The sequence below is a fragment of the Denticeps clupeoides genome, chromosome 15 (assembly GCF_900700375.1).
Source record: "Denticeps clupeoides chromosome 15, fDenClu1.1, whole genome shotgun sequence".
Lineage (NCBI taxonomy): Eukaryota > Metazoa > Chordata > Actinopteri > Clupeiformes > Denticipitidae > Denticeps > Denticeps clupeoides.
The window spans coordinates 5,872,280-5,899,821 of record NC_041721.1 but is presented as its reverse complement, the minus strand read 5'-3'; the positions used below and the strand labels follow the sequence as shown (position 1 = coordinate 5,899,821).

The window sequence follows — 27,542 nt, the reverse complement described above, 5'->3', positions numbered from 1 at the left end:
ATCAAGGTTATTGCAATTACCAATCGCTGCCCTCAGCCTCGGCCATATATCACCGCAGAAGGGATCCAGCATATTTTACCGAGACATAACATCAATCAGCAAACTTCACGACCACGCCGAAATATTTCATCATGTCTTCTCATAATTCTAAGAATTTCCATCGTGGCATGATCTCAGAATGCTGTTTCCTTTAAAAATCAATTGCAAGAAGATTGTTGGGTTAATTTGTTCTTCGAACCTATATGAACGGCTACAACAAATATTGACCACAAAAAAACAAAAAAAAAAAAACACAAAAAATGAAACAACCCAGAAAATACTTCTTTGGATTGCAGTCTTATTTATCCTATAAAATGACCCATGGTGCTACAAGAATAAAACACTTTTAAGTAACGGTAATCAGCTCACAGAACCATAATAAAATGAAAGCAGACCTGTGATGCATTTCTTTTTTTGGGGTCTGGTCAGAAGTGAACGTCGCAATTTCATGTAACATAGAGAACCAGACACTTTAATACCTTGTTCCTCAGCTTCAGTCCAGAAAAATACTGCAAAAACACATCTGAGATTGCCACTCCCGTTTTATCCCCCAGGTATTACGATTCCTGCTTGCCTTTCTCAAAAATTATAACACATTTTAAAACGTTTTAAATTAAATTCAAATTAAAAGTGACCGGTGCAGATCAGATGTTAAATAAATAAATACATACATACATACACACATATACATAAATAAATGAGCTGGGATGTAGAAACACAAATCTCATCATTGGCAGCCTCTCCATATGGATTTGAAGTTTGGTTGGCTTCTAAAGGTCAAAAAGACAACGAGATGATGCTACTACGTTGCAGCGTCAAAAGGGCCAGTTTTCTGCTTTGTTTGTTTGTTTTTTTGTTACAGCTGGGCGGGGCTACATGATAAGTGGGCGTTCCCGGAAGCGACTTTTCGGGGAACATGAAACGTTTCATAAACGTTCTGCCGACGTTCCGCGCGGACCCCTACACATCCAGCACGTGGTTGAGATAGGAAATGTAGCATATGGCCAGTCTCAGGATCTCGATCTTGGACAGCTTCTTGTCCGGCGGCAGCGTGGGCAGCAGCTTCCTGAGCTCCGCGAACGCCACGTTGAAGGCCTCCACGCGGATCCTCTCCCGCGTGGCGTGGGCCGAGCGGTACTTGGCGGTGGCGCGCCGGCGCCGGCGCTTCTCCTCCCGGGTGAGGTGCGGCGGCGGCGGCTCCGCCGACACGCAGGCCGCCTTCAGGTCGCCGAGCACGGACTCGGTGTCGGACGGGCTCCAGGTCGGGTCCGAGTCGGGCTGCTCCGGGCTCAGCATCATTTTCTGGCGCGTCAATCAATCAAACAAACAAACACGTGAATAAAATTCATCAAATAAGAAAACTATAAAAATGCACGTTATGGGATGTTGAATGAAAGTTTTTCCATCGATCAAACGTTAACTGTAGTTCAGGAAGACGCTCGCGAAGCGTGTAAAACACGCAAAGTGGGAATAATGAGAGAAAAAGATGCAAGAAACGCCGTAGGCGAATCAACGTTTGACATACGTTTTTTTTACGTTCTAAAAATTGCTCGCAGCTCAGTTCAACCATTTAGTTTTTTTTTCTCATTTGCACAGTAGGCTACTGTAGCTACAAAAGTTCGTTTTCAATATCGATCCTCCAGATAATAATTACTTTGTGTAGGTTGTCTGTGCGACTGCTGGGCATTTGCGACACGGTGACGGACCCGGAGAAACTCGGCAAGATGGCCATCTGTCACCTCCTCACACAGAACTAAAGTGACAGGACCACCCAGAGCCCACCAAACCCCCACAACCTGCGGGGGCTGCAGGAGTTTACATCTGGTTCGCTTCTGTCGTTTTTTATCCAAATGGCCAAAGTAAATTATTTTAGTATTTTATGCTTTCGATACTAAATCAAATCCGCAAATGTAAAACCTTTTTTTTTTGCACGTGCCACTCCTCAACCCATTCTCGTTTCGTTTAATATTTTATATTTATAAGTTTTGCAGGGACGCGACTGACCGTCTGGTGCTGAAGATGAAGATGAAGATCCTGCCGGACTCTTCCTCCAAACTCTCCCGCTAACCGAGACTTATTCCCGGGATCCTCACGCACCCCGACGTCATCTTCAGCGCAAAACGAAATATTCAGTTATGGAATAAATAAAAAAAAAAACACGTTCTCATCTCTCTACGACATTCTCGTTCGCTCGACTCTTTGGACGCTGCAAGTGGCACGGGCGCGAGGATGATGATGGTGATGATGATGATGATGATAATTCCCCTCTGCTGCGCTCGTTCAGGTCCGCCTTAATAAACCCTCGGCCCGAGTCGCGGAGGGATGAAACGTGCAGCACGTGACCCCGCCCCTCCTCCGGAGGAGGTGAGGAGAGGAACCCCGAGATCTGCTGCTGGGGTCACCGTGGGACTTGAAATTGTGTACACGTGTCCAGTGAGCTGCCTCAAAAAGACACCCGGACGAGTTTGGAGACGGTCCCTTATGTGGAATGTTTTCTTTCTTTTATTTGCAGACCAAAGGTTTGCCTGCTTCGCTTTAATATTCCCACGTAATAGAATAAATTAATTTCCGACGTTTATGAAGAGACTGACAGCAGTGGCCCATGGTTTGTACCAATATTCTGCATCCCTTTGATGAAACAGAACATGTGCTGCAATTGGCTCCAACTGATCAGCTGTTACAACTTCTCATAAGTTCCCACCCTTCCCTGACTCAAAACCTAAACACACACACTCGCTTTGGGAAGCAACCATTCCCAAAGCGGGGACTCTCCGGGCTGGGGAGCTTCTGGTGGGATAAAGAGAGGGAGCCGATGCAACCGTCACAGCTAACACTGCGGCTCTTTCAACTCCTCCTGCGTGACAAAATATATGGACAAAACATCTTCTATTGGTGAATTCATTTTACAGATTAATCGTGAATTACATTCATTAAATAAAAAACGTATTGAATTTTTTAGCGGCAATGGAAACAGACCTGTTATCAGAAGGTTGCTGGTTCAAAACTTGAATAACTCAGGTGCCAACGAGGGTGGTGCCAATTAAGTGTCTTGCTCAGGGACATTTACATTTACATTTAAGGTATTTGTCAGACGCCCTTATCCAGAGCGACTTGCAGCGTGCTTTCAAGTTACCATCGGTGAAGTGATCAGTTCCGGTTCATTAGGACCCCAACTATGAATACAATCTTTTTATTCACTCTTGTTGTAGATTCTGTACACAAGTTAGACAATAAGAAGTTTACAAGTTAATCTAAATATTCTTTACAGAGGAAGGTCTTGAGCTGCCGTTTGAACACGGTGGTAGCGAGTGAGGTTTGAACCTTTCACTTTGGGGTCTTCTGATTCATAGGTGTGTCTTTCCCACAACCACACCACCCCCACATAGGCTAAGTTTCTTCATTCATTAAGGTGGTAGTAGCCTAGTGGGTAAGACACTCACCTGTGAACCAGAAGACCCGGGTTCAAATCCCACTTACTACCATTGTGTCCCTGAGCAAGACACTTAACCTTAAATTGCTCCAGGGAGACTGTCCCTGTAAATACTGATTGTAAGTCGCTCTGGATAAGGGCGTCTGATAAATGCTGTAAATGTATTCAAAGTGACATTTTATTGGTTGGATGCAGGATTAAATGCTGCACTAGATGGCACATGAGGAAAAATTACTGGTCTTTTACGTTTTTTTCTGATTCGAGTCACATAAGTAAGTACTAGATTCTTCTTTTTTTTTTTTTAGTTTGCAAAAGTTTCAGGAGATCTGGAAGCAACACAGAAAAGTCCAATTTCCCACTTGGCGAGTAGCGGCGCAACAGAAAGTCCTCTCCTGCAGAGCGCTCGGGCTGATTAATTCCTTCATTTCCACTTATAATTTTCCATACCCTCTAATGTCCATCTAAGCATGCATAATATTAGAGGAACAATTGTAGGGACAAAACGGGGCTGGAAGCACCAAGGCAAGAACAGATGGCTCATAATTGCCTCACAGAAGTGAGCCAGGGAGTCCATCTTTACAAGTCTCCAGAGAGGGGCAGATGCAGAAAGTGCAGGTGCATTTGTTTTGATCCGAAATGGCCTGAAGGAGCCTGATTCATCATGCAGCGGCGATTCTCCTCGCCGCCGAGGAGAAGGGAGGAAGCGACGGCCTTTGTGGGGTCAGGGAGGCAGCAGTTGGATGGCGGGCCGCAGCAGATGCGGCGCGAATTAAGGCTTCATTGCTGCGTCCCGGTGAAAACAACACAACGCCTTTTTCCCCCATTGGTGTCACTGCAATTTCACATTCAGGCAATTTCACAGTGAACATGGAGCGTCCCCTGATGCGTGAATATCAATGCACATTAACACATTTCCTCACGTTAACAGACGAACATGGATATTTCAGGTGTATCCAGAAAATTATTATTATCATTTCAAAGTTATGTAAAGCTGTTGCCATGGTTTCCTAAATTGAAAGTTATTATTCACTCAACACATAGTACATACATGGTCACCACATAATAGTTTGGACCATTATTTTTATAGACATTGGGCTATTTGTGTTTTTTTAATCTGTATTTCTATAGTTAGCAAAATAATGTCACATACAGATAAATGTGTCACACGTTTTTTACACGTCTGTCAGTACATATGGAAAACTTTATTTGATTTATTGGCTGTACGTCTTCAGTATTTATGTTAAATTGTTAATGTAGACTTCAATTTTTTATCCACAGACATCATGGGCACAGACGCATGTTCAGGCTGTGCTATTGGCTTCAGCGTTCAGCATTGCCAGATTGGGTGGTTTTGAGTTTGACTTTTTGGGAAAACTTGCTGGTGGAAAATAGGCATTGGTAAAAATATTTTTCATTTAGTCTATATGCCACAGCAGACAGTCACCACAGTTTGCATTGTGGCCAGTTTTAGGGGGTGGTGAGGCTGAAGGCATCTGGCAACACATCTGCACTCCAAATTGTTAAGCCGAGGACTCATGGCATGGATTTTTATGAATCAATATTAAAAAAAAAAAAAAATCCACTATTTGTTCTTTTGTGATTAGTATAACAGGATTTGGCTCATTGCGCCATTCCCATTAGTGTCTTGGTTTCATTTCTAAAGTCGGCCTGTGAATCTGACTGGTATGATGATCAAATATGATCTTCACTGTCATAATAAAACATCTACTGAAAAGAAGAAAAGATGACAGAACTGGACTGATGTGATGTGATGTCACTGATGTGACATTGATGTGGAATCAGTGAAAATTTTTCAGTGATTTTGAAAACTTCAGGAATTTGATGGATCCTTTTTTGAAAATCATTTGTGTAAAGGAGAACCTGGAGAGATATTTACAAGGGAAAAATATTTCTACCCATAAGCCAGCCTCTACCAATTCTGATTGAAACGTAAAAGAAATAACATATTGCTTGTAGTAAATTATACAGTGTCCCTGGAAATGTTCATTTCTGTGTCTTTGCCTTATCGATTGTGGAACTGGGGACATGAATTCTGGTTTATAACCATCAACTCTCAGTGCCTGGTAATATCAATCTAATAAATTACCTCCTGTGGCCCCCATAACCTGTTAATGAATATATATATTAAATATCAGGGCAGGGCCCTTCCATGCAGCTGTGACCCAGGGTTACCTAGCAACAGGTCATATCCAGATGAGACCCGCAAAGCAGGATGGGGATTAACCTTGAAGATGATTGGACAGTGTGGGGTGCCTGGGGATGCGGTGAAAATGGGAAATAAAGGGCAGGCATTATTATCATTATTATCATTTAATTGTTATTATTAGTCAACGAATGTCACAATTTCAACGTCACCATGAAGCAAATAAAGCAGCACACAGCTTGTTTAATCACGGAACTGTGACACTTTGGCCACTGCAGTTATTTGGGTCAATTAGACGTGATTACGGTGATAACTTTCTGTAGATAAGGCAGGATCGTGGAAACAGTATTTGTTGGCTGTTTCTCACTGTGCCGCCTGGGGATTTACACAGCTGTGCACATTTAGCATATGGTCTAGATGAACCTTAACTGAGCCAGTGAGTGCACGCACACACACACACACATTCGGCAGAGGAATTATAAAGTCCCATGTTGAGAACCCCAAGTCAAATGGTAATATCTAAAAAAAAAAATACTACTATTAACTTAAAATATGTATATGTTATTGTGCCATGGCTGAAATGTGACCCAACTGTGACTTGCTGCATCCAGGTAAGTTAAATGCAGCCTGCAGTCAGTTTTTCTTTGGAATTTCACTCTTTCAATGAGCTCTAATCCTCAGTTGTTTATAATATAATAGTATAAAATATCCATCTTCGATCTTTGACACAAAACATAGGGGAAGTGAAACTCTTGCTATGGTCTCCTCCAAGAAAGGATGCTGAAACATAATTACATTGGTTAACATTGAGCCTAAAATGTCAAAGGTAAAAAAAAAGGTAAAAAAAAAAACTAGGGTTGAGTTCCTTTTGTTTGTGTGTGTGTGTGTGTGTGTTCAACCTGCAAATAGAAACTGATTAAATATAATTGTAGAAAAAAATGATGAAGTGGTTCTTTTGGACAGGTAACTTTGATATTTCATGGGTTATCAGGTTCTTTAGCTGGACCAGGGTGATGATGAAGAGAAAAGGTTTCTCAGCTCATGAGAAGGCCCGATTCCCTACCCCAGGCATGGTGCACAGCAGTCAGACGGTGACCACAGCCTACAGGGCTACCAGACTTGCAGAAACCTGTGTCTTTGTCGTGTAGAACATGTCAGACTCCCTTCTGTGGTCCAGCAGGAGTTGCTTGGCATCCATCATGGCTGCTAACAGCTCTGATTAAATATAGATCAGCTGCAACTGGCCTCCTGATGGAGATGAGACGCTGCAAGCGTAATTAATGCCCGGAACTGTTGATGATGAAGGGCAAGTCACACCTGCTCTCCGCTAAACTGTATTGAACCAAGGCACTGGCGTGTTTTGCCCTCGCCAAATGAATTATTATGAAATTCACGGACGGACGTGCACATCTAAAACACACTGTTCACAGTCTTTTCCCTTTTCTTTTCAACAAACACACACACATGCACTCATGTAACTGAAATGTGTCACCGAAGCTGTCTGGGCTTGTTATCGGCATGGCCACACCCAATTTGCACCAGACTTCCATGGCATCTCAGTCTCAGTCACACAGCCAATGACCAACTCTCACATGGAGTGTGATTCCCATTCCTCCTGCACGCCCTGATGGCATAACACCTTCAAGAAGAGATCATTGATCATCTATTTGCACAGAGATTTTAAAACATCACATCACAACTCAAAAAAAAAATAAAAAAACAACCATTAGCTATTTAAGTGAAGGACAGGGAAGGATTTGGTCAAAAACTCACAGACCAAAGCTTTCAAATTGCCAATTACAGCTCCAACATCACAGACCACATTTTGCCACATGATGCCCATTTAAATGTTAAAATGAAATTAGGGAGGAATTATACGGCTCTGGTTTGCTCTGGCGGTTAATTCAAGCGGACTCGGTTTTGATAGAGCACGGCACGTTGGGGGCTGAGGGGGCCGCACAGATGGGTCTTCAGAGGGAAGTGGTTTCATGCCACGTAATTGCATTACACACGTTTCCATTCATGCTCACCTGAGTCGTTACGTTGCTCCCTCCCCGTCTCGGGTTTTAATCATAGTTCGTGGACTGGATTGTGGCAGGAATGAAGGAGGCCCTGTGGCAAAACACCTCTTCTTACTGAGTCCCCAAAAGCCTCTGGGCTGCCTTAACGGATGAGTATTGCATCTATAGACCAGAAAGGGGACTTGTGAAAGTGAAGTGATTTTTTTGTGTAACACTGCAGCACAGTGACACAGCAAATTATGTCCTCTGCATTTAACCCATTGCCTTGAAAGGCACCCGGTAAGCATTGTGTGGGGACTGTACCTTGATCAAGGAGACCTCCGTGGCACCCTTGGCGTTTCAAAATTTGAACCCTCTGGTTACAAGTCAGCTTTCTATGCCACCACTCTCCCAACTGATAACTGTTTCTGCTCAAATTAAGTTTTTTCGAGGACATTGGCCAATGTAGTGTTTAATGGTAGCCTATAAGCATACAAGTAAAGTCATTGACTTACAATCATTGGCAGTTTAATGAGAGCTTTAATAAATGGAAGGGAGTCGATCTCATGTGGAGCCTCATTAGTGCAATGGCTGGGATTAACTAATCTCATTTCTGGCCCCCCAAAATGCCCTGGCCATTCCTATTGGGCATTTATGGCCCATCATTTGCCAGATCAGTGTCATTTACCATCTTATCAATCACACAGCTCATGAATAAAAGCAATTAAGTCTTCATCGCTCAAGCATCTGCAGTTGTTCCTCCACTTCCTCCTGCGTGCTTCCTCGCACCCCCCCGACTTGCACCCGCAACCCCCGATACGGCAGCAAGAGGTTCATGATATGGCACAGAGCCAAGTGGCTACCATTCATACCGTGTGCGGGGGGGAGGTGGGGGACTGCAAACAGTCATGAACCAGATAGAGCCGCAAAGGCACTGACACCATAACAACAGCGGAATTCTATGTTCGTGCATATTGCTCATTTATTTTGATATTACTGCCTATTCATTTTTACATATATTTTCTACTGTACTGAGCACTTTTGGGTTTTTGTTACTTCATTTGCATTCATGTTTTGTTCTTTCTAGATAGCTGTAATACACTTAAAGTCACTTTAAATGTATTACATGAAAAATCTTCTGTGCAGCTTGTTACCCCCCTAAAGTAAGAAAACATCATCAGTATCATTAGTCTCATTGATTTTAATCAGGGTTTTGATAAAACAGAATACAGTATTTAGAGTGTAAAAAATATAATTTCAGAATAAATGCTGCAATAACTTTGAATGGTTGTTGAATGCAAAAAAATTCACCACCTATTTAAAAAGAGAACTACACATGAAACATCAATATATTTTATATGCATTCTGAACAGAGTACACAATACGTTAATAAATAGAAGACCTACTGTACTCTCACTAATGACCCAGCAATAACTAATTAACTAACTAACTAAGCAATAAACAAAACCTTCTTGGTGCCTGTGGGACGCATGGGATGAAAATAAACAACATTTTTCTACATTTGTGGTCATAAAGCGCATACCCCAGCTGGAGCTGCTGTTTGTCCTACATGTCTGCTCACATGTAGAAATGCTGATGTGATAAATGGGAACAAATTACTCAAGCTCCAAATGCCCACGTTTTGGTGGCCTGGTGGGATGTGGCCAGTTCTGTGCAACAAACAAGCACATGCACTTATTGGCTTTATTGTCCAGGTCAAACACAATCAGTGATTAGCTAAATGGTTGGGGGTGGGAGTGTGTGGGGGGGTGCTAATTATGCGTGGCATCTGGCAGTGGGTCCTTCTTTTAGGGGCGGGCTAATGTAGACACATGAACCGTGGATGAAGTATGGTGTGCGTGTCCTTTGTATATGGTGAACCGCGAAACTCCCCTCTCATTTGGAAGCCGTCAGGAACTGCGAGCTCAATTTCACTTTAATGACGATGGGCTATTGAACTGAAATGATGCAATATGTGTGCAAGAAGTCTGCGCAACTGTGTGTGTGTGTGCATGTGTGTGGAAACCAAAAAAAAAAAAACATAATTTGTTCACATTGGCACAAGCAAATATACATCTGGGCATTAGTATATACTGTTAAATAATCATCTTCTTGTGAAGTTTGCACTCACAGGCTCCTTTGTATGATTAAAGCTGCAATTCAGAATATGTAAAATGCATTTTGTCTAAAACCTTGCACAATAGAATCACACATTCTATTCTACTCTAGCACATAGGGACTAGCAATTTCCATACATGATATCTGAATCAAAACACACATATAGGCTTTTCATTGCTAAAGCAAAAGACATGGGTGGTTGTAGCCTAGTGGATAACACACTTGCCTATGAACCAGAAGACCCAGGTTCAAATCCCACTTACTATCATCGTGTCGCTCTGGATAAGGGCGTCTGATAAATTATGTAAATGTATGTATGTAAAATGACATGTAAATGGAGGGAAGAGCTAAGACAGTGACATATTTCCCTATACACCCATCCATCCATAGCTGGGTACAGTGTAGTGAAGTGAAGTGATTGTCACATGTGATGCACAGCACACGGTGCACACAGTGAAATTTGTCCTCTGCATTTAACCCATCACCCTGAGTGAGCAGTGGGCAGCCATGACAGGCGCCCGGGGAGCAGTGTGTGGGCACAGTGCTTTGCTCAGTGGCACCTTGGCAGATCGGGATTCGAACCGGCAACCTTCTGATTACGGGGCCGCTTCCTTAACCGCTAGGCCACCACTGACCCATAGCACCTATAAACCAGAAATGGTACACATTTAGCTCTTCATATGAAGAGTTTAGTAATTTAATTTAGTAATTAAAGTTTGTAAAAGATGTAGCATGCACAGCCTTTAGTAAAGATTCAACAACATCCAAAATAAAAGCTGACGATTGTATACAGTGTCTGAGACAAGAGCTGTGTGAAGGAATAAATGAGAGAGACAAACAGAGAGAGAGAGAGAGAGAGAGAGAGAATTTAAAAAATATATTTTGTGGATTCTTTTATTGGGGCACCTCAGATTCTCCCTTTTAACTATGGTCGTCATGGCAACAGAGATGATTGATCAAATGTACCCTGAAACCAACCCGCTTGAATTATTAAAAAAAGGGGCTTCAGGTTCTTTTCACTTGTGAAGAATTTGAAATTTGGAGAAGTCTCTCTCAGGCACTTGACACCCTTTGAAGGTTTAGGTCCGCACCAAAACACAAAAGCAATGCAACGCAATTTACAGCAAGTTACCTGTGTCAGTGGATGGTTTTGTTTTACACAAATTGCTCTGAAATGTGATGGCATTGGTGGTGTAACCCTGCCCTCTAATGGATGATTCCTCTGACATTGTTCTCAAGGTAACATGCACCACACCTTCTCCACAAGTTGTGTTTATAATATATCCATTGACTTCTTCTCTATTAATTATTTCAGAATTTTAATCATTACAGAAGAGCGAACATGAGTCATGAACCAGCCAACAGGTTTTTGAGGATGTGGTTACGTGGGTAATTTTGTGAGTTTTTGTAACTGCAGATGCTAAGTAGATTGTACATCCTGAAACTTTTTGGGGGAACTTTCATCAGTGACAGTTGTCACTAAAAAAATACGGAGCTGAAAACAGGCCATGCATCTTCTGTTGAATAACTCAAGAGGCATGCTAGCCCTGAGAAGTTCAGAGTTAGTGGTGCTTTTGTTTTCACACCATAGTGGAGAATTATCCTGACTGGCTTGACTTACTCTCAGACTTACTGTGCAGTGTTTCACAATGACAATCACTTCACTTTCGGTATCTGCTTCATCCGTGCTGATGGACATGGGCACATGTCAGAAAAATTCACTCAGAATTTCACTCATGGTGAACACACATTTTGTTGTGTGCTGTGCTACATTGACAGGGGCAGTGGCTGGCCTAGCGGTTAAGGAAGTGGCCCCATAACCAGAAGGTTGCCGGTTCAAATCCCGAGCCACCAAGGTGCCACTGAGATGCCACTGAGCAAAGTACCGTCCCCACACACTGCTCCCCGGGTGTTTGTCATGGCTGCCCACTGCTCACCAAGGGTGATGGTTAAAGGCAGAGGACACATTTTGATGTGTCACCGTGTGCTGTGCTGTGCTGTGCTGTGTATCGCAATCACTTCACTTTCAGTTCTATTTTACCGTTGCATTGTTCTGCAAAATAAAATAACTGTGTTGCCTCAATTAATGTTTAATTTTATTAAACTATTTTGCCATTTCAGTCCAATGTTAGAAGCAAACAGTGTCAAGCAAAGTAAAATTCAACATCTAAGAGGGCTTTAAAACACTTTAACATTTGAAAGGATTTGGATGCCTAATCTAAAAAAGATGGTCTTCAAGAGCATGTAAAATAGCAGTGTATAGAGTGCAAGTAATCTGGAAGAATGAAGGGCCCTTTGCAAGGATGAACAGACAAAATATCCCACATAAGATGTGAAAGACTGACTGCAGAAAATTTTGGATTGCTTTTGCTTTAGGCCCTTTTCAATTCTTGCATCTTCTCAGACAGCTCAGAAACTTGTAACTGTTTCCCAATGAGAACTGATCTGAACCCATCACAAAAATGAACAATAGATGCACTGAAGTGCACGGAAGTGAATACAAACGAGGTGAAAAAATCATCATAATGAGTGGGGATGTACCTGTAACTGCACGAATTATAGGAAATGTGATGTGTTATCACTGTAATTTCCATTCAGCACTAAAAGCAGAACTCCTTGTTGACCATCAGAGATCTCATATACCACATTACATAACCTTTCCTTTTCAGATGAGACAAACGCAGCCTGCATCTTCGTGAACTTTATTCAACTTGCCACCTTGAGGAAGTGCGCAGTACCGTGGCAGTGATGGTCTAGCGGGTAAGGAAACAGACCCTTGATCAGAAGGTTGCTGGTTCAAATACCGGACTGAGCAATGTACCATCCTCACACAGTGTATGGGTTGAAAGCAGAGGACACATTTTGTTGTGTCACCGTGTACTCTGTTGCAGTGTTTCACAATCAGTTCACTTTCATTTTCAGCATCTGCTACATCCGTGCTGATGGACATATGTCAGAAACTTAGAACTTAAGTAGCAGAACCAATTCTTTGCTGATTCTTTTCTTACCTTTACTAGGAGTTGGTAACTGGTGTTTTAGTGGGACAGTGATGACCTAGCAGGTAAGGAAATGGCTCCATAATCAGAAGGTTGCTGGATCGAATCCCGATCCGACAAGGTGCCACTGAACAAAGTACCGTCCCAGCACACACTGCTGTCCAGGCGCTTTTAATGCCTGCCCGCTGCTCACTAAGCTGATGGGTCAAAGGAAGGGGACACATTTGGTTGTGTGAGGTACTCCACAATGACAATCACTTCGCTTACATGTTGACAGTTCTGTTTGACTGTTGCATTGTTCTGCAAAATAAAAAAATGGTGTTGCCTCAATTATTGTTTAATTTTTTTATTAATTTTGCAATTTCAATCCGATGTTAGAAGCCAATAGTGTCAAGCAAAGTAAACTTCAACATCTAAGAGGGCTTTAAAACACTTTAACATTTGAAAGGTTGATTAATTTGGATCCCTAATTGAACTTAATGTCTTCAATATATTTAAATAATCAGAAATGGTTTAAATAATTGAAATGATTCAATTATTTATTTATGGGCACTAATAACAATAATAGAAATAATACACAAATAACTGTTGCTGTTAGTGATTGCTGATGTATCGTCTGAATTGTATTATGCTGGATGAAAGCCTTTATTCACATGAAGCCTGGAGTTTCCAAACCACTCACTTCAGTTTTCCACCACCTCAACAGCTTTCAGATGTTGCAAGCTGTGTCTGACCTGAACAATTCATTACAGAAGTTGCACAAAGTCAGGAAGTTGGATCAGTTCAACTAGAATATCCAAAGTGAAAGTGTGCATCAACCAATTGCGCGCGTTTGAGGCATACAGAAAGAGAGAGAGCGAGAGAGAGAGAGAGGCGGGGAATCTATAAGTATATATATAGGTTGTCCATTTATATGAAACGAACATTCATGTCTCTACATGCTACAGGCCCACAGGCAAACCAAACAGCGAGTAAATCTCTCTACCAAAGACCGGTATGTTACATTGTGGACATCTCATTAATGCTGAGAATTAAATAGAAATATACAAGATGACTTTCGAATGCATTTAAAATAACTCTACATTAAATTAATTATTGATTGAAATATTCAATGATTTATATTTGCTAGAAATTGTTTAATGGTACTTTTTTTTTCATTCTAAGATGATGGACAGCTCACAAGGCAGTTATGAAGACATCCGGGAACTGAATGAAGACAGGTCAGAGAAGCAGTGTGTAGTATATTAATGCAAAAAATAGAAATGACAATCTAGTATTGATCTGCTCTTGGCTCTTTGACAGTAACAGGGTGATGGATGGAGTCTTCCACAGCCACCTGGACGAGAAGGTGCGACCCTACATCGATCTGATCGACTCCCTCCGTCTGATCGGCATCGATGAGGACATGTCTCTGCCCACCATAGCCGTCATTGGAGACCAGAGCTCGGGGAAGAGCTCGGTGCTGGAGGCCCTTTCAGGAGTGGCACTGCCCAGGGGCAGCGGTAAGAGACCGCACATTTTACAGAGATAGGAGTGGCACATTCAGGCATGGCGCTGCCCAGGCTACGTGTTTTACAGAGATAGGAGTGAATGAAAGCTCTTTCTGTTGGCAAGATGATCTGAATAGATTCTTTCAAAAATAGGCAAATAAGGCAAATAAAACTAAACACACAGAAGCAGTTGGTGGACTTTTTAAAAAATGTAGTAAATACAGTCATCCATGTATTTAAAGAAATGTGTTCATAAAAAAAATAAATCAGCACATATGGTTAGATAAAGAAGTAATTTGCTATTTATTTTATTTGTATGTTATATTACACCAATATGGTACCTTTCATGACAATAAGTCATATTGTGCTATGTATGTACTAACATGATGTCTGAGCCTGTAGTTGTGGTTCTATGGCCCAGACTTTGAATGCAGTTAGAGCAGGACGGTTGCATAACATGAGAATCGTGGTTCTGCAGGAATCGTCACTCGTTGCCCACTGGAGCTGAAGCTGAGGAATCTGAAGGGTGGTCTGCACTGGAGAGCCATAATCTCCTACAAGGACGAGAGCATTGAGTTTACTGACCCCTCACTGGTGGACGCTAAAGTTGAAGAAGGTAAGCTGACATTGAGATTTTCAACATGAAAAATGAGAAGTGAAGTTTGCTTTGCTTTCAGGTATTTCCAGATGCATTTCCTTCTCTGTTGCTGATGTTTGCAGTGATATAAGACACTATATATTTGCACAGTCGTACAAAATAGAAACAGTGCAGATTATTTTCTGTTAACCTTCATATGTCTGTGACTTTGTAGTGTCCTGTGTAAACTGTTCATTATTATTTGAATTTGTGCGTCATGCAGCCCAGAATAAACTTGCTGGGGAGGGTGTGGGGATCTGTGATGAACTGATCAGCCTGGAGATCTTTTCCCATGACGTGTGTGACCTCACGCTGATTGATCTGCCTGGGATCGCCAGGGTGCCAGTTAAAGGACAGCCTGAAGACATTGGACAGCAGGTGAATCTCAGACTGTTCAGCTCATGCTGATGTATTTTAGTATATCAGTGGCTTTTATCAGAATAGAATGAACAGCTCCTTCATTTAACCATCAGTCATATTTGTTTATTGTGATGTAAACATATTCAATTTTGTTACAGATTAAAAGTCTGATTCTGAGCTTTATTGAAAAAAGCGAGACCATCAATTTGGTGGTGGTCCCATGCAATGTTGACATTGCAACAACCGAAGCTCTCAAAATGGCCCAGGAAGTTGATCCCGAAGGGAAGAGGACTCTAGGTATTGATCCTACGAACCAACTCCTACTCCTTCATGTTCACAAAAATGCCTGTTCAGTTTTTTAGATGAATGCAGATGAATATATTTGTTCAGTTTTTTTTTTTTTTGGTGTGCGTTCTAAATTTCAGCCATTCTCACAAAGCCTGACCTTGTGGATCGCGGAACTGAGAAGAACGTTTTGGAAATAGTCAGAAACCAAGTCATCCCGCTGAGCAAGGGCTACGTCATCGTGAAATGCCGTGGTCAGAAGCAAATTGATGACAGAATAAATCTGGCCGAGGCGACTCGACTAGAACGAGATTTCTTCACTCGACATGAATTCTTCAGGTTAAAGGATTGCTCATTATGCCACATGATAAAATATTTTCATTAATGATCAGACCATTTATCAGGGAATGTTTGGAGCGTCACATTTTTAAAAAATAATAATAACTTTTGGAGACCACAAGTGGCCAATATTTTTGAATCTCATTTGCATTCTCAGTTTTCTCATTATTGATGCATGGTTTGTGAATTTCATGGAGGCTGCAACACTGACTGCAGCTAATGTGTAAAATTATTTATGAAAATGAAAAAAAAAACTTTATTATCCTTTTTTTATTATTATTTAACAGCTGTCTGCTTTATGAAGAGAAAGCAACAATTCAGTGTCTTGCCAACAAACTGACCCAAGACCTGGTCGAACACATCAAAGTCAGTATTGATTCACAGTTTCTCAAAGGTCTAAATGTTCTTATTAAAAGTATAATGTACTATTTTTCATAATGTATTGATTTGAGATTTTTCTGTTGTTTTTTTTTCTCATCAGAAATCGCTGCCGATGCTGTCAGAGCAGATTAAAAAGCAGCTGTGGGACATGAGGAAAGGGTTGAGCCTGTGTCCTGCTGGCCCGCCCATGGACCCCCAGATGCAAAAGTCCTACCTTATAGACGTGAGTTACAGCAACAAAAACAACCTACGATGACGCGGCCACGGCTTAGCCCGAAAAAGCATGAGATTTTGTGTTTTCTCCTCAGACCTTAACACGCTTCAACGACAAAATTAACCGGCTGACGTCGGGAGAAGTCGTCAACGACGATAACATGTTTGTGCTTCTTCGAGGCGAATTTAAAAAGTGGAAAGATCACCTCGACAGCACCAAGGCAACATGTAGGTTTACATTTACATTTACAGCATTTATCAGACGCCCTTATCCAGAGCGACTTACAATCAGTAGTTACAGGGACAGTCCCCCCCCTGGAGCAACTTAGGGTTAAGTGTCTTGCTCCGGGACACAATGGTAGTAAGTGGGATTTGAACCTGGGTCTTCTGGTTCATAGGCGAGTGTGTTACCCACTAGGCTACTACGGGTGGTAGTAGCTACAGGTTGAGCAAACGACCTTTCCGGATTGTTATGACAGTAAAATATGTGGACAGTAGAAGCAGTTTCACTGAATTCCTGTTTTCCGAAACCCCCATCTTGCAGTCCACAAAACAGTGCAGGACGTGGTGAACGAATACGACCAGAAGCACAGAGGAAGGGAGCTCCCGGGTTTCAGCGACTACAACGTCTTTGAGATGGTTGTGCAGCGTCTGGTGGCTCTGCTCATGGGTCAGGCCATAGACACGCTGAGGGTGGTCAGAGGTAGACATTTTTCTCGTCTTCCGGTTGTGAGACGCTCACGTCGAGGCTTAGTCTGGAATTAAATCTTTAAATTTCCACTTTCAGAAACAGTTCAGAAGCAGTTTACAGATGTGTCCAAAACCTGCTTTACAAACTACCCATTTCTCCAGTGTGTCACAATGGTATGGAATTATTTTACCACATTTACCACGTTGTTATTTCAGTCTGTTATTTCTGAATTAATATAATGTCATTGAATTGCCTTTGGCGGCAGGGGGGGGTCATGAAAATAAACTTTTCTGGACTATGTCTGGGTGCCAGAACAAGATAGACAACATCCAGTCGAAGCAGGAAGCCAAAGTGGAGGAGCGAATCCTGGAGCAGTTTGAGATGGAGCAGCTGGTCTACACTCAGGACGGCATCTACTTTAAAACCCTGAACGAGACGGTGAACCCTGCCGATGGACAGAAGGCCTCCGAGGACAACTGTGCAGGGTTCGACAGCAGGAACAAATACCCCGTGATGCTCAGAGCGTATTACGAGGTGGACATTTTGTCTTGTTTGTCTTCTAAAAGTCTGATGCAATTTTAGACGTGATGACGTGATTTCACACGGAAATTCCTCACTGGCCAACAGATCGTGGCCCAGCGTCTGGCCGACCAGGTCCCCATGCTGATCCGGTACTTCATCCTGAAGCAGTCTGCCCAGCTGCTGTGCGCTGAGATGCTGGGCCTGATAGACGGCGCCAACGCAAGCGAGATCCTCCGTGAGGAGTCCGACATCAGCCGGCACCGCGTTGACATGCAGAACCGCCTGGACCGGCTGAGCCTGGCCCAGGAGAAACTGAGCAACTTCGTATAAATGTACAGCGGGACACAGTATTCCTTTTTCTGAGCATGTTTCAGTTGCCTGGTGAATGCGCTCATGTGACTAACATCTGTAACCGGGGCAGGACAGGAACAACCTCAGGTTTTCCTTGAAGTCACATGATGCCACAGTACTTCAGTTTCACTTTTTGTTTCCACGCCTTCTGGAAACTTTGCGGTTTCACAGAAAGAATTTCAGGAGAGGCACACCAGGAACCTTTCTCTGCAGTCCTCTCCACCAATTATATCTTAATGTTGGTGTCATATTTCATATTTAACTGCATAAAATGCATAAAATGTTTGTTGGCATATTATGAGATTATTATAGCCTTTTTTTTATACTTTATAAAAGGTTACAGAAAATCACAAAGGAAGGGCCCCCAAACATTTCACTGGATCACTAATGGGTTTCTTATATGAGGAGGACAACCTTTCAATACAGAAGTAAGGCAAATTTGCAAATGCCCTGTTTCAGTTTTCTGAAAGAATGCGTTGATGTAACAGAATCTGAAAAGTAATCTGTAATTCTGCGCCCTCTCGGATCTTTGTTGAGCGTGTACATTCCCTACCTGCCTTTTCATGAATGATGCCCATTTTTAACTCAGCCACAATGGCAAAAAAAAAATGTGACTTTGGTCAATATTTGATCTGTTCATTGATTAATAAAAGAATATTTTATTCATTGACAAAAGCTTTCATTCATACATGTGTTGATGTTGCCGGGGCGCTGCACAGATGCATGAAAGGGATTAGAAGCAGCTCCTTCATGTGGTCTGTATTTTTAGTCCTCTGAATCAGATCCATTTTAAGCAGCATAAGGTAATACATAAGGAAGGAACAACAGACTGTTTCCTTTCATGAGGTCAATGGCAGGAAACTGAATTTGATGGAATTCTACTTTCTGTTTTGAAGATGAAAGGGTGGGGATAAAACTGTAAATTTAGATGATACTTTAAAAAACTGAAGAATTTACTGGTGTAAAGACAGTCAACCTTTGCCCAGTGAATCATCACCCGTGATCAGGGCTTATCACAGGTCTGTAAAAGCATATTTCTCACACAGATGCCCGGAGGCCCAAATGAGGCGCGGAACGCCGGGAATGTGGAATGATAAACAGGATTTTGTGGGAGCTCTACAGGCGGAGGTTACATTTATACTGTGGTTTTGGTTTCAGAAACCTTATGTCCTTCTGAAAGGGTAAGAAAAATGCTGCCCTTAGGCAAATTGTAGCATTTTAACAGAGAATGGAGATCATCTTTTTGTTTTTTCATTCACAAACGGTGCAAATTGAAACACAATTGCCACATGCTTGTTGGGGAGCCAAAATAAATTTAAATCCAATATATAAATCTCGATCTGCCAGTAATGCCAGTGTAGCACTACGATTTTTTGCATCTTCAATTTTGTTATATAATGTAAAAAAAATGCAAGACCTATAAATGAATAGGTGTGTAAAAACTTTGGACTGGTAGAGTACATGCTGAGAATGTCCCTAAAAAATAACATGGCTATAGATCATGGCACAACTTTGATCTGTTGCTATTAATATTGACTGGCGGTTGAGTGATTTGAGTGTCGGCCCATTTACAATTAGAGCATTTATCAGGCGCCCTCATCCAGAGCGACTTACAATCAGTAGTTACAGGGACAGTCCCCCCCTGGAGACGCTCAGGGTTAAGTGTCTTGCTCAGGGACACAATGGTAGAAAGTGGAGTTTGAACCTGGGTCTTCTGGCTTATTGGAAAGTGTGTTACCCACTAGGCTACTACCATCCACTAAGGCCCACCTATGGCTCTGCAAAGAAATCACCTGACTTTGAAAAAAGGGAGGTCCTCAGGGTCTGTAAAATATTTCCTTTCACTTTCATTCTGTCTGTATATAACTCTGTCCCGTCTCACTGAACACAGCACAGCCCAGCGCAGACAACCTCCATTTATGGTAAGAGTTTGATTCTGCTATAGCATTTACAGCATTTTACAGCATTTACATTTACAGCATTATAGCCTGTTGTTAAGTACATTTGTTTAATGTTTAAATACCCATGGATGTCTGTGAACATTGGTATTATTATTATTATTACATGAAGGAGAATATAATCATGATGATCTTATTAGTTCTATGGATGCAACTAACAATTATTTCTTTGGTAGTCAAGATAATTTTCTTCAATTAGTCTGTTTCTCACTGCATAATTGCTTCCTGTAGTTGCATTACCTGTTCTGTGAATGATACTGTCACAGCCGAGGTGCAGACGGAGACTATGGATACTGAGACTGTGGACACCGAGAATTAGAACAAAAAAAGTTTGTTTACTTTGGGGTTACAAGAATGCACAAGCAATCCACCACGCCGATGCGTTGAATAATGTGATCCCCGTTGGCCTTGCTGAATGTGTTCAGGGCGACGCCTCGTCTTCGATCGGCTCACCGGTAGCAGTGCACCGCTGGAATCACCAGAAGTCACACACGGTCCTGTGGGGCGCAGGGTTTAGATATACATCGGCACATTGAGAACAAGCCAGACTTGCGGGGTGCCATGCCAGACACACAGGGGACACCTCGGTTAACGTGTGGGAGAACAGCTCTGATGAGCTCCAGATCACGTGAGCTTGAATGGGGGAGGATCACTAACCGAGCTGCAGGATCCTAGGGAGGAAAAGTGATTCGCCGTCAATTACCTGGAAGTGCACACTATAGGATGAGGACTTACCGGGGAGGTGCGACCACACACGACACGCAGACACAGACGTAAACCCCAATACTCAGGGGAAGGGGGCGTGTCATGGGGGTGGAGCCGATGCAGACATAACTGATACCCAGTTGTTCAAATTAACAAATTTAAATGTTGATCCATGAAGCATTCACTTTAATGGATTTAATGATAACACAAATTAGACAAAACTGAAAAAAGAACATAATAAGTGCAACTATGTGAAAACAGCAGTCCACACTCCATAATGAAGTTAGAATAAAACTTAAAAGGCCATAAAGTGAAGATAAGGCTGTTATGGTGGGGACGGAAAACAGGGAGTTTATTGTCATAAACAAAGAAAAAAAAGGGGATGTGTAACACAAAGAGGCAGGAACTAGAACTGGCCTGAAGCAGAGAAACAGGACAGGTACAAAAACAGAAAGGGACGTCTTTGATCGCCCAACAACTTGTCACAGAGACTAATGTGCTGGCAGGAAACACACACTAGTAGGCACGTTTTATAATGCTGGTGGTGCAGGGTAATGCAGGGCCTGAATGGTACAGGTGCTGACGCTATCTGGAGCTGGGAGAGGACCGGCAGGTGCAGACAGACAGGGCATGGCAGCAGGTGAGGGCAGACGGGACTGGTGAATTGGAAGTTCAGTTGAAAGTGAAATCAAACGTGAAGAACGAAACGTGTCCTCTGCCTTTAACCATCACTTCCTTACCCGCTAGGCCACCACTGTCCCTAGTTAAGGCATAAAATAGGGCCCAAGTTTAAATAATGCATCATGAATATTATTTTTAGTAGTTTACAAACATTTTAAACTGGAGCGAATGACCATGAGCACGTCGACATACTGACTCTCTTACTTGAGACAGTGTTTCCAGTAGGCATGCACCGATCCGTCTTTCTTGGTCCCAATACCGATACCAACACCTGGTGTTTGGACATCAGTCAATCCCAATTACCAATACGATACTAGTGGTAGCAGCCAAGTGTGTAACACACTCACCTCTGAACCAGAAGGCCACAAAGTCATAGGATAAAACCCCATTTACTACCATTGTGTCCCTGAGCAAGACACTTAATCCTGAGCGTCTCCAGGGGGACTGTCCCTGTCACTACTGATTGTAAAGCGCTCTGGATAAGGGCGTCTCATAAATGCCAGAAATGTTAATGTACTAGCGTACAATTTCCTACTTTGTATTATGGACATTATTAGTTTGAGATATACTGTACATTGTCTCACCACGGACTATTGATGTTTTTAGTCAAAAACATTTGGTTCCACAATTTAGTCATTTCTGTTTTACTCTGTACTCTGTTTTTACACAGACAATGGACAGCCCTCAAGACAGTGACGAAGATGCCTGTCAATACAATGAAGACGGGTCAGACCAACTTCTGGTGCAGAATATCAACATGTACATCAACCAAATTCCCCTTCTAATGTATTGTCCTCCAACTGCAGCAGAGTGATGGATGGAGTCTTCCACAGCCACCTGGAGGAGAAGGTGCGACCCTACATCGATCTGATAGACTCTCTCCGACTGATCGGTATCGATAAGGACATCGCTCTTCCCTCCATAGCCGTGATTGGAGACCAGAGCTCAGGAAAGAGCTCAGTGCTCGAGGTCCTTTCAGGGGTGGCCCTGCCCAGGGGCAGCGGTGAGAATAATTGTATTCTGTAATACGGATGTTTTAGAGTTAAAGGACCGTATTCAGAACTTTTGAACTGCACCACAGGGATCGTTACCCGCTGTCCACTGGAGCTGAAGCTGAGAAAGATGAAGGGCGGTGTGCACTGGAGAGCCATAATCTCCTACAAGGATGAGTGCATCGAGTTTAAGGACCCCTCACTGGTTCAGTCATATGTTGAGAAAGGTCAGATAGAAGGATGTGTGCATTCCTGTGTTAATGTTAATGAGACACAAAAGAACTTAATCCGTATTCCATGAATTGAACAGCCCAGAGTGAACTTGCTGGGGAGGGTGTGGGAATCTGCAGTGAACTGATCAGCCTGGAGATCTTTTCTCCTGAGGTGTGTGACCTCACCTTGATTGATCTGCCTGGGATCACCAGGGTGCCTGTTAAAGGACAGCCTGATGACATCGGACAGCAGGTGAGACATACAGTTCATGTCGCTCTACTTTTCAAAATATTACCAATCACACAATTTGGGAGGAAATTCCATATACATCAGTCAAAGGTTTGGACGCACAAACTATGTGGTGATAATGGGAACAAAGATGAAGCCATTTTGAAGAATTCAAATACAACAAATTTTGTATTTGTTGGATTAGGAGGAAGTGAAGGATGTTTGATGAATGGCCTCTTTTTACCTTCGTGGCTGCTTTGTTCACTATTGTCATCAAAAGCCGCTTCATGAAATGCTCATTATCGAGAGCGAAAGATTTGAAAGAGCTCATCATAAACCTTCAGGACTACTGGAAACCCTTGTCTAACTTGGTGGAGCGAAGAAAAAGAGTGTGAACTGCTGCCATCACAACAAAAGCTCCCTGCTTTGGAGAGACTTGAATGTTCAACCTTAATTTCTTTACTTATTACATAACCTCACGTGTTCAGTTTTGTTCTGTAATGTAAAAAAAAAAAAACACAAGTGCCATAGATGAGTAGATATGTCCATGGTCGGAAGGTGACATAGTCAGTATAGGAAAATGCTAAGAGCGCCAACCATCCAGGGTGAACGGCGCAAATGGCTGAAGAAAAAAGGTTTTTATTAAAACTAGTTGGTATTCATATGAATTAATATAAAAAGAACATGCCCTCATGGTTTTACCTGCTCAGCAAAATATTCATAATAATGATATGCAACTTTCCTATGAGGCCACCTTGGTGCATCCCCATACCCTCTCTGTACACTATGGCAAGACGAGAGGGCCAATAATTGCCAGGTTCCCGTAGCGTTTGTAAAGGTAATGCTGTAAAAAATGATGTTTGTTTCAAGAAAAGATCATAAAAACTCTGGTTAATCCTCCACATTCTGGCTGCATATTGTTTCTAGTAATAAAACGGTGGTCTGGTTTCGTTCTAGGGGCGCCACCTATAATCCTTCCTAGTGCTCCAAATTTGTTGGGACTGGGCCTGGGAGCGTCCACACTTTTGACTGGGACTATATGTGATTTTATTTCTAATGGTCTTCTGCTTGACTATTGTGTTTCACAAAATATGTTACAATCTGTTAAGGTTTATTATGCATTGTGATTTTTTTATAGATTAAAAGGCTGATTCTGAGCTTTATTGAGAAAAGTGAAACCATTAATCTGGTGGTGGTCCCATGCAACGTTGACATTGCTACAACTGAAGCTCTCAAAATGGCCCAAGAAGTTGATTTTGAGGGCATAAGAACGCTTGGTAACCAACTAACCTTGATCTCCAAAAAAAAGTGCATCCCTTTTAAAATGGTTGCATATTAAAAGCTTTCTTCGGTCGTTTTCCCTCAGCTATTCTTACTAAGCCAGACCTCGTGGATCGTGGAACTGAGAAGAACATTCTGGATATAGTCAGAAATCAAGTGATCCCCCTCAGTAAGGGCTACATCATTGTAAAATGCCGTGGTCAGAAGCAAATCAATGACAAAGTGTCTCTGGCCGAGGCGACTAGAGAAGAAAGGGACTTTTTCCAACGGCACGAGTTCTTCAGGTGAAGCGCTCAGCAGTTCCCACTGTTTCTTTATCTGCTTATAAAATGTCTTAGACTTCACACCACGTGTCTCTGCCTGTTCTACAGATGCCTTCTTGATGAGGAGAAAGCAACAGTTCAGTGTCTTGCCTCCAAACTGACCCAGCACCTGGTCGACCACATCAAAGTCAGTAGCCTGCTGAGTGGAAGAATTCTTGATCATGATTTTTTAAATTACTTTTAAACTTATAGTTTTATAATAATTGACTGAAAACTATGATGTACCCTTGTGGTATATTAAAGTGAAGTGATTATCATTGTGATACACAGCAGAGCACATGGTGCACACATAATTCGAACTAGCAAAAAAAATGTCCTCTGCTTTTAACCATCACCCTTGGTGAGCAGTGGGCAGCAATGACAGGCGCCCGGGGAGCAGTGTGTGGGGACGGTGCTTTGCTCGGTGGCACCTCGGCGGATCGGGATTTCGATCTGGCAACCTTTTGATTACTGGGCCGCTTCCTTAACCGCTAGGCCGCCACTGTGGCCTGTTGCACTGTGGCCTGTTGCAGATTTTACTAAAGTAACCAGTAACCAAAACAGTCTTAGATTTTTTAAATATAGTTATTATATATATTTTTTCTTATCAGAAATCACTACCAGTGTTGTCAGAGGAGATTAAGAAGCAGCTGTGGGACGTGAGGAAAGGCCTGAGTCAGGTTGCCACGGGTCCCCCTCTAGACCCCCTGAAGCAGAAGGCCTACTTGATTGATGTGAGAAAAGTCTTCACACACAAGCGTTTTTTAAATTAAGATGTTTCCGTCCATTATTATGGCCACTCTGGCCAAGGTCTTTTGTGAAAAAGAGACTATTTGTCCCCACAGACCTTGACACGCTTCAATCACAAAATAAACCGGTTGTCATGCGGTGAAGTGGTCAACCAGGATAACATGTACGTGCACCTACGGGAGGATTTTAAGAAATGGAAAACCTACCTTGATGGCACCAAGGCAACTTGTAAGTATATTGTACATTGTGCGTTTTTTTCTTCTCATTCAAAAACGATCGAGGAATCAAATTGTTTTCGATTATCTGCATCAACGCCTCCGTTCTAAAACTACATGATATGGACTCTTTCAAATAGTCTTCAAAAAAGTACAAGACGTGGTTGACGAATATGACAAGAGTCACAGAGGAAGAGAGCTCCCGGGATTTTCGGACTACAGCGTATTTGAGACGGTTGTTCAGACACTAGTGGATCAGCTGAAGGGTCAAGCCACTGATACACTGAGAGCAGTGCGAGGTGACTACCACTGTACACACACACACACACACACACACACACACACACACACACACACACACACACACACACACACCTATGAGCTGGGTAAAGATTCTGGCCAAGCTTTAAAAAAATGTTAAAAGAATGATCATTTGAGACATTTTGGTAAATTTACAATTAAATTAAATGTTGTATTTGTTGTATAACATTTTTGTTTTGAGTGGGACAGACATTTACATTTCTGACATTTATCAGAGGCCCTTTTCCAGAGCGACTTAGTCAGTAGTTACAGGGACAGTCTCCCCCTGGAGACACTCAGGGTTACGTGTCTTGCTCAGGGACATGATGGTAGTAAGTGGGGTTCGAACCTGCGTCTTTGTGGTTGGTTCATAGGTGAGTGTCTAACCCACTTGGCTCCTACCTCCTCATGAACCGCAAGATCAGAACAAAGTTCATCTGACATGTTTTGTCCCTGATGCTGAAACTCTCTGTTTCAGAAACAGTCCAGAAGCAGTTTACAGATGTGTCCAGATCCTGCTTCACAAACTACCCCTTTCTCCAGTGTGTTACGACGGTAATCATGGCAATGATATGGCATGATGAATTCTCAAGGACATTTTAACCCAGAACCACACACACAAAAAATTATTTCTACATGTTGTATTGCCACGTTTTAGTTGTGCCTTCAGTCACTGACTGAAAATTACTTTAAACCTTCACATAACTAAATGTGCCATTAATGATCGAAGAAGGTCCAGTCGTGGACAGTCATGGCAGTGGTCGTCACAAGTAACTGCCGGTGTCTGGTTGTCAGAACAAGATAGACAACATCCAGTCGAAGCAGGAAGCCAAAGTGGAGGAGCGAATCCTGGAGCAGTTTGAGATGGAGCAGCTGGTCTACACTCAGGACGGCATCTACTTTAAAACCCTGAACGAGACGGCGTTTTCTGCGGAAGGAGAGAAGGCCTCTGCCTCCGAGGACAACTGTGCAGGGTTCGACAGCAGGAGCAAGTACCCAGTGATGCTCAGGGCGTACTACGAGGTGGAGTAGAGTTCTTCTCTCAAGATATAAAAAGGCCTCACCATTTAATCTTCTTATGAATTTAACTTGTCGCCACGCCTGTCAGATCGTTGTCCAGCGTCTGGCCGACCAGGTCCCCATGCTGATCCGGTACTTCATGCTGAAGCAGTCTGCCCAGCTGCTGTGCGCTGAGATGCTGGGCCTGATAGACGGCGCCACGGTGAGCGAGGTTCTCCGGGAAGAGTCTCACATCAGCCGGCACCGCTTCGACATGCAGAACCGGGTGGATCGATTAACTCTGGCCCAGGAAAAACTCAGCAACTTTGTATAAGCGATGAACTGTTTTCCCCACTAGCAAAGCTCACTTATTTAAAAAATAAAATCACATTATGTTCTAAGTTAATCAAAACGGAGCCCTGATTTCTTTAAATGTTCCGATTTAAAAACCCTCCACATCACATCCATACATTGTGATTAATAATTTAGATTTTTGCGGAACTATAGTGAATAAAAGGTCACCAGTGCAAAATATCATGGTACTTGTGAACTGTTGCCCTGTCAGCCAGTGGTTTCGAACCTTTTCCTGCTGAAGCCTTTCCTGCCTGTCAGAGAAAGCCGGGACCCCACAACCCACATTTAAATAGATCTTTAAATATACAATTTTTTTTTTTTTATTTACGGCATTTATGAGACGTCCTTATCCAGAGTGACTTACAATCAGTAGTTACAGGGACAGTCCCCCCCTGGAGCAACTTAGGGTTAAGTTTCTTGCTCAGGGACACAATGGTAGTAAGTGGGATTTGAACCTGGGTCTTCTGGTTCATAGGTGAGTGTGTTACCCTCTAGGCTACGACCACCCCAGATGTAGGAACCTTAGGCTTCCTTTTTTTTTTTTTCCC

General features: G+C 42.5%; 2 protein-coding genes across 6 annotated transcripts; one reads left to right on the top strand and one right to left on the bottom strand.

The window, feature by feature from the left end:
• Positions 1–320: 320 nt before the first annotated feature.
• On the bottom strand, positions 321–2,293 carry LOC114765204 (helix-loop-helix protein 2-like). The gene is made up of 2 exons (XM_028955283.1): positions 2,044–2,293; positions 321–1,341 (listed from the first exon to the last, which is right to left on the bottom strand). Exon 2 carries the CDS (start codon positions 1,336–1,338, stop codon positions 1,000–1,002), a length of 339 nt encoding a protein of 112 aa, XP_028811116.1. The 5' UTR covers positions 1,339–1,341; positions 2,044–2,293; the 3' UTR covers positions 321–999.
• Positions 2,294–13,638: 11,345 nt separating this feature from the next.
• Positions 13,639–27,117, top strand: LOC114765131 (interferon-induced GTP-binding protein Mx1-like). Of its 5 annotated transcripts, XM_028955211.1 has the most exons (17): positions 18,014–18,254; positions 18,353–18,444; positions 19,063–19,197; positions 19,908–19,938; positions 22,031–22,086; positions 22,167–22,363; positions 22,442–22,579; positions 22,663–22,817; positions 23,932–24,070; positions 24,160–24,358; positions 24,446–24,524; positions 24,988–25,110; positions 25,222–25,354; positions 25,482–25,640; positions 26,120–26,196; positions 26,437–26,664; positions 26,750–27,117. In XM_028955211.1, exons 2-17 carry the CDS (start codon positions 18,404–18,406, stop codon positions 26,972–26,974), a joined length of 2,115 nt encoding a protein of 704 aa, XP_028811044.1. In that variant the 5' UTR covers positions 18,014–18,254; positions 18,353–18,403; the 3' UTR covers positions 26,975–27,117. The 5 variants fall into 5 exon arrangements, with proteins under 5 accessions (XP_028811046.1, XP_028811045.1, XP_028811047.1 ...); XM_028955213.1 differs by lacking the exons at positions 18,014–18,254; positions 18,353–18,444; positions 19,063–19,197; ... (11 more) ...; positions 26,120–26,196; positions 26,437–26,664 and adding exons at positions 13,639–13,741; positions 13,912–13,967; positions 14,050–14,249; ... (8 more) ...; positions 17,240–17,316; positions 17,456–17,677 and having other exon boundaries at positions 26,750–27,116; XM_028955212.1 differs by lacking the exons at positions 19,063–19,197; positions 19,908–19,938; positions 22,031–22,086; ... (10 more) ...; positions 26,437–26,664; positions 26,750–27,117 and adding exons at positions 13,639–13,741; positions 13,912–13,967; positions 14,050–14,249; ... (8 more) ...; positions 17,240–17,316; positions 17,456–17,677 and having other exon boundaries at positions 17,771–18,586.
• The last annotated feature ends 425 nt before the right edge of the window (positions 27,118–27,542 follow it).

Excerpts from the sequence above, each read along its gene's own strand:
- LOC114765204 (XM_028955283.1), bottom strand. The coding sequence starts at position 1,338 with ATGATGCTGAGCCCGGAGCAGCCCGACTCGGACCCGACCTGGAGCCCG.
- LOC114765131 (XM_028955211.1), top strand. The coding sequence starts at position 18,404 with ATGGGTTTCTTATATGAGGAGGACAACCTTTCAATACAGAA. Across the intron at positions 18,445-19,062 it reads GACAACCTTTCAATACAGAA|ATGCCCGGAGGCCCAAATGA; the intron begins GTAAGGCAAATT and ends TTTCTCACACAG. Across the intron at positions 22,580-22,662 it reads TCAGTCATATGTTGAGAAAG|CCCAGAGTGAACTTGCTGGG; the intron begins GTCAGATAGAAG and ends TGAATTGAACAG.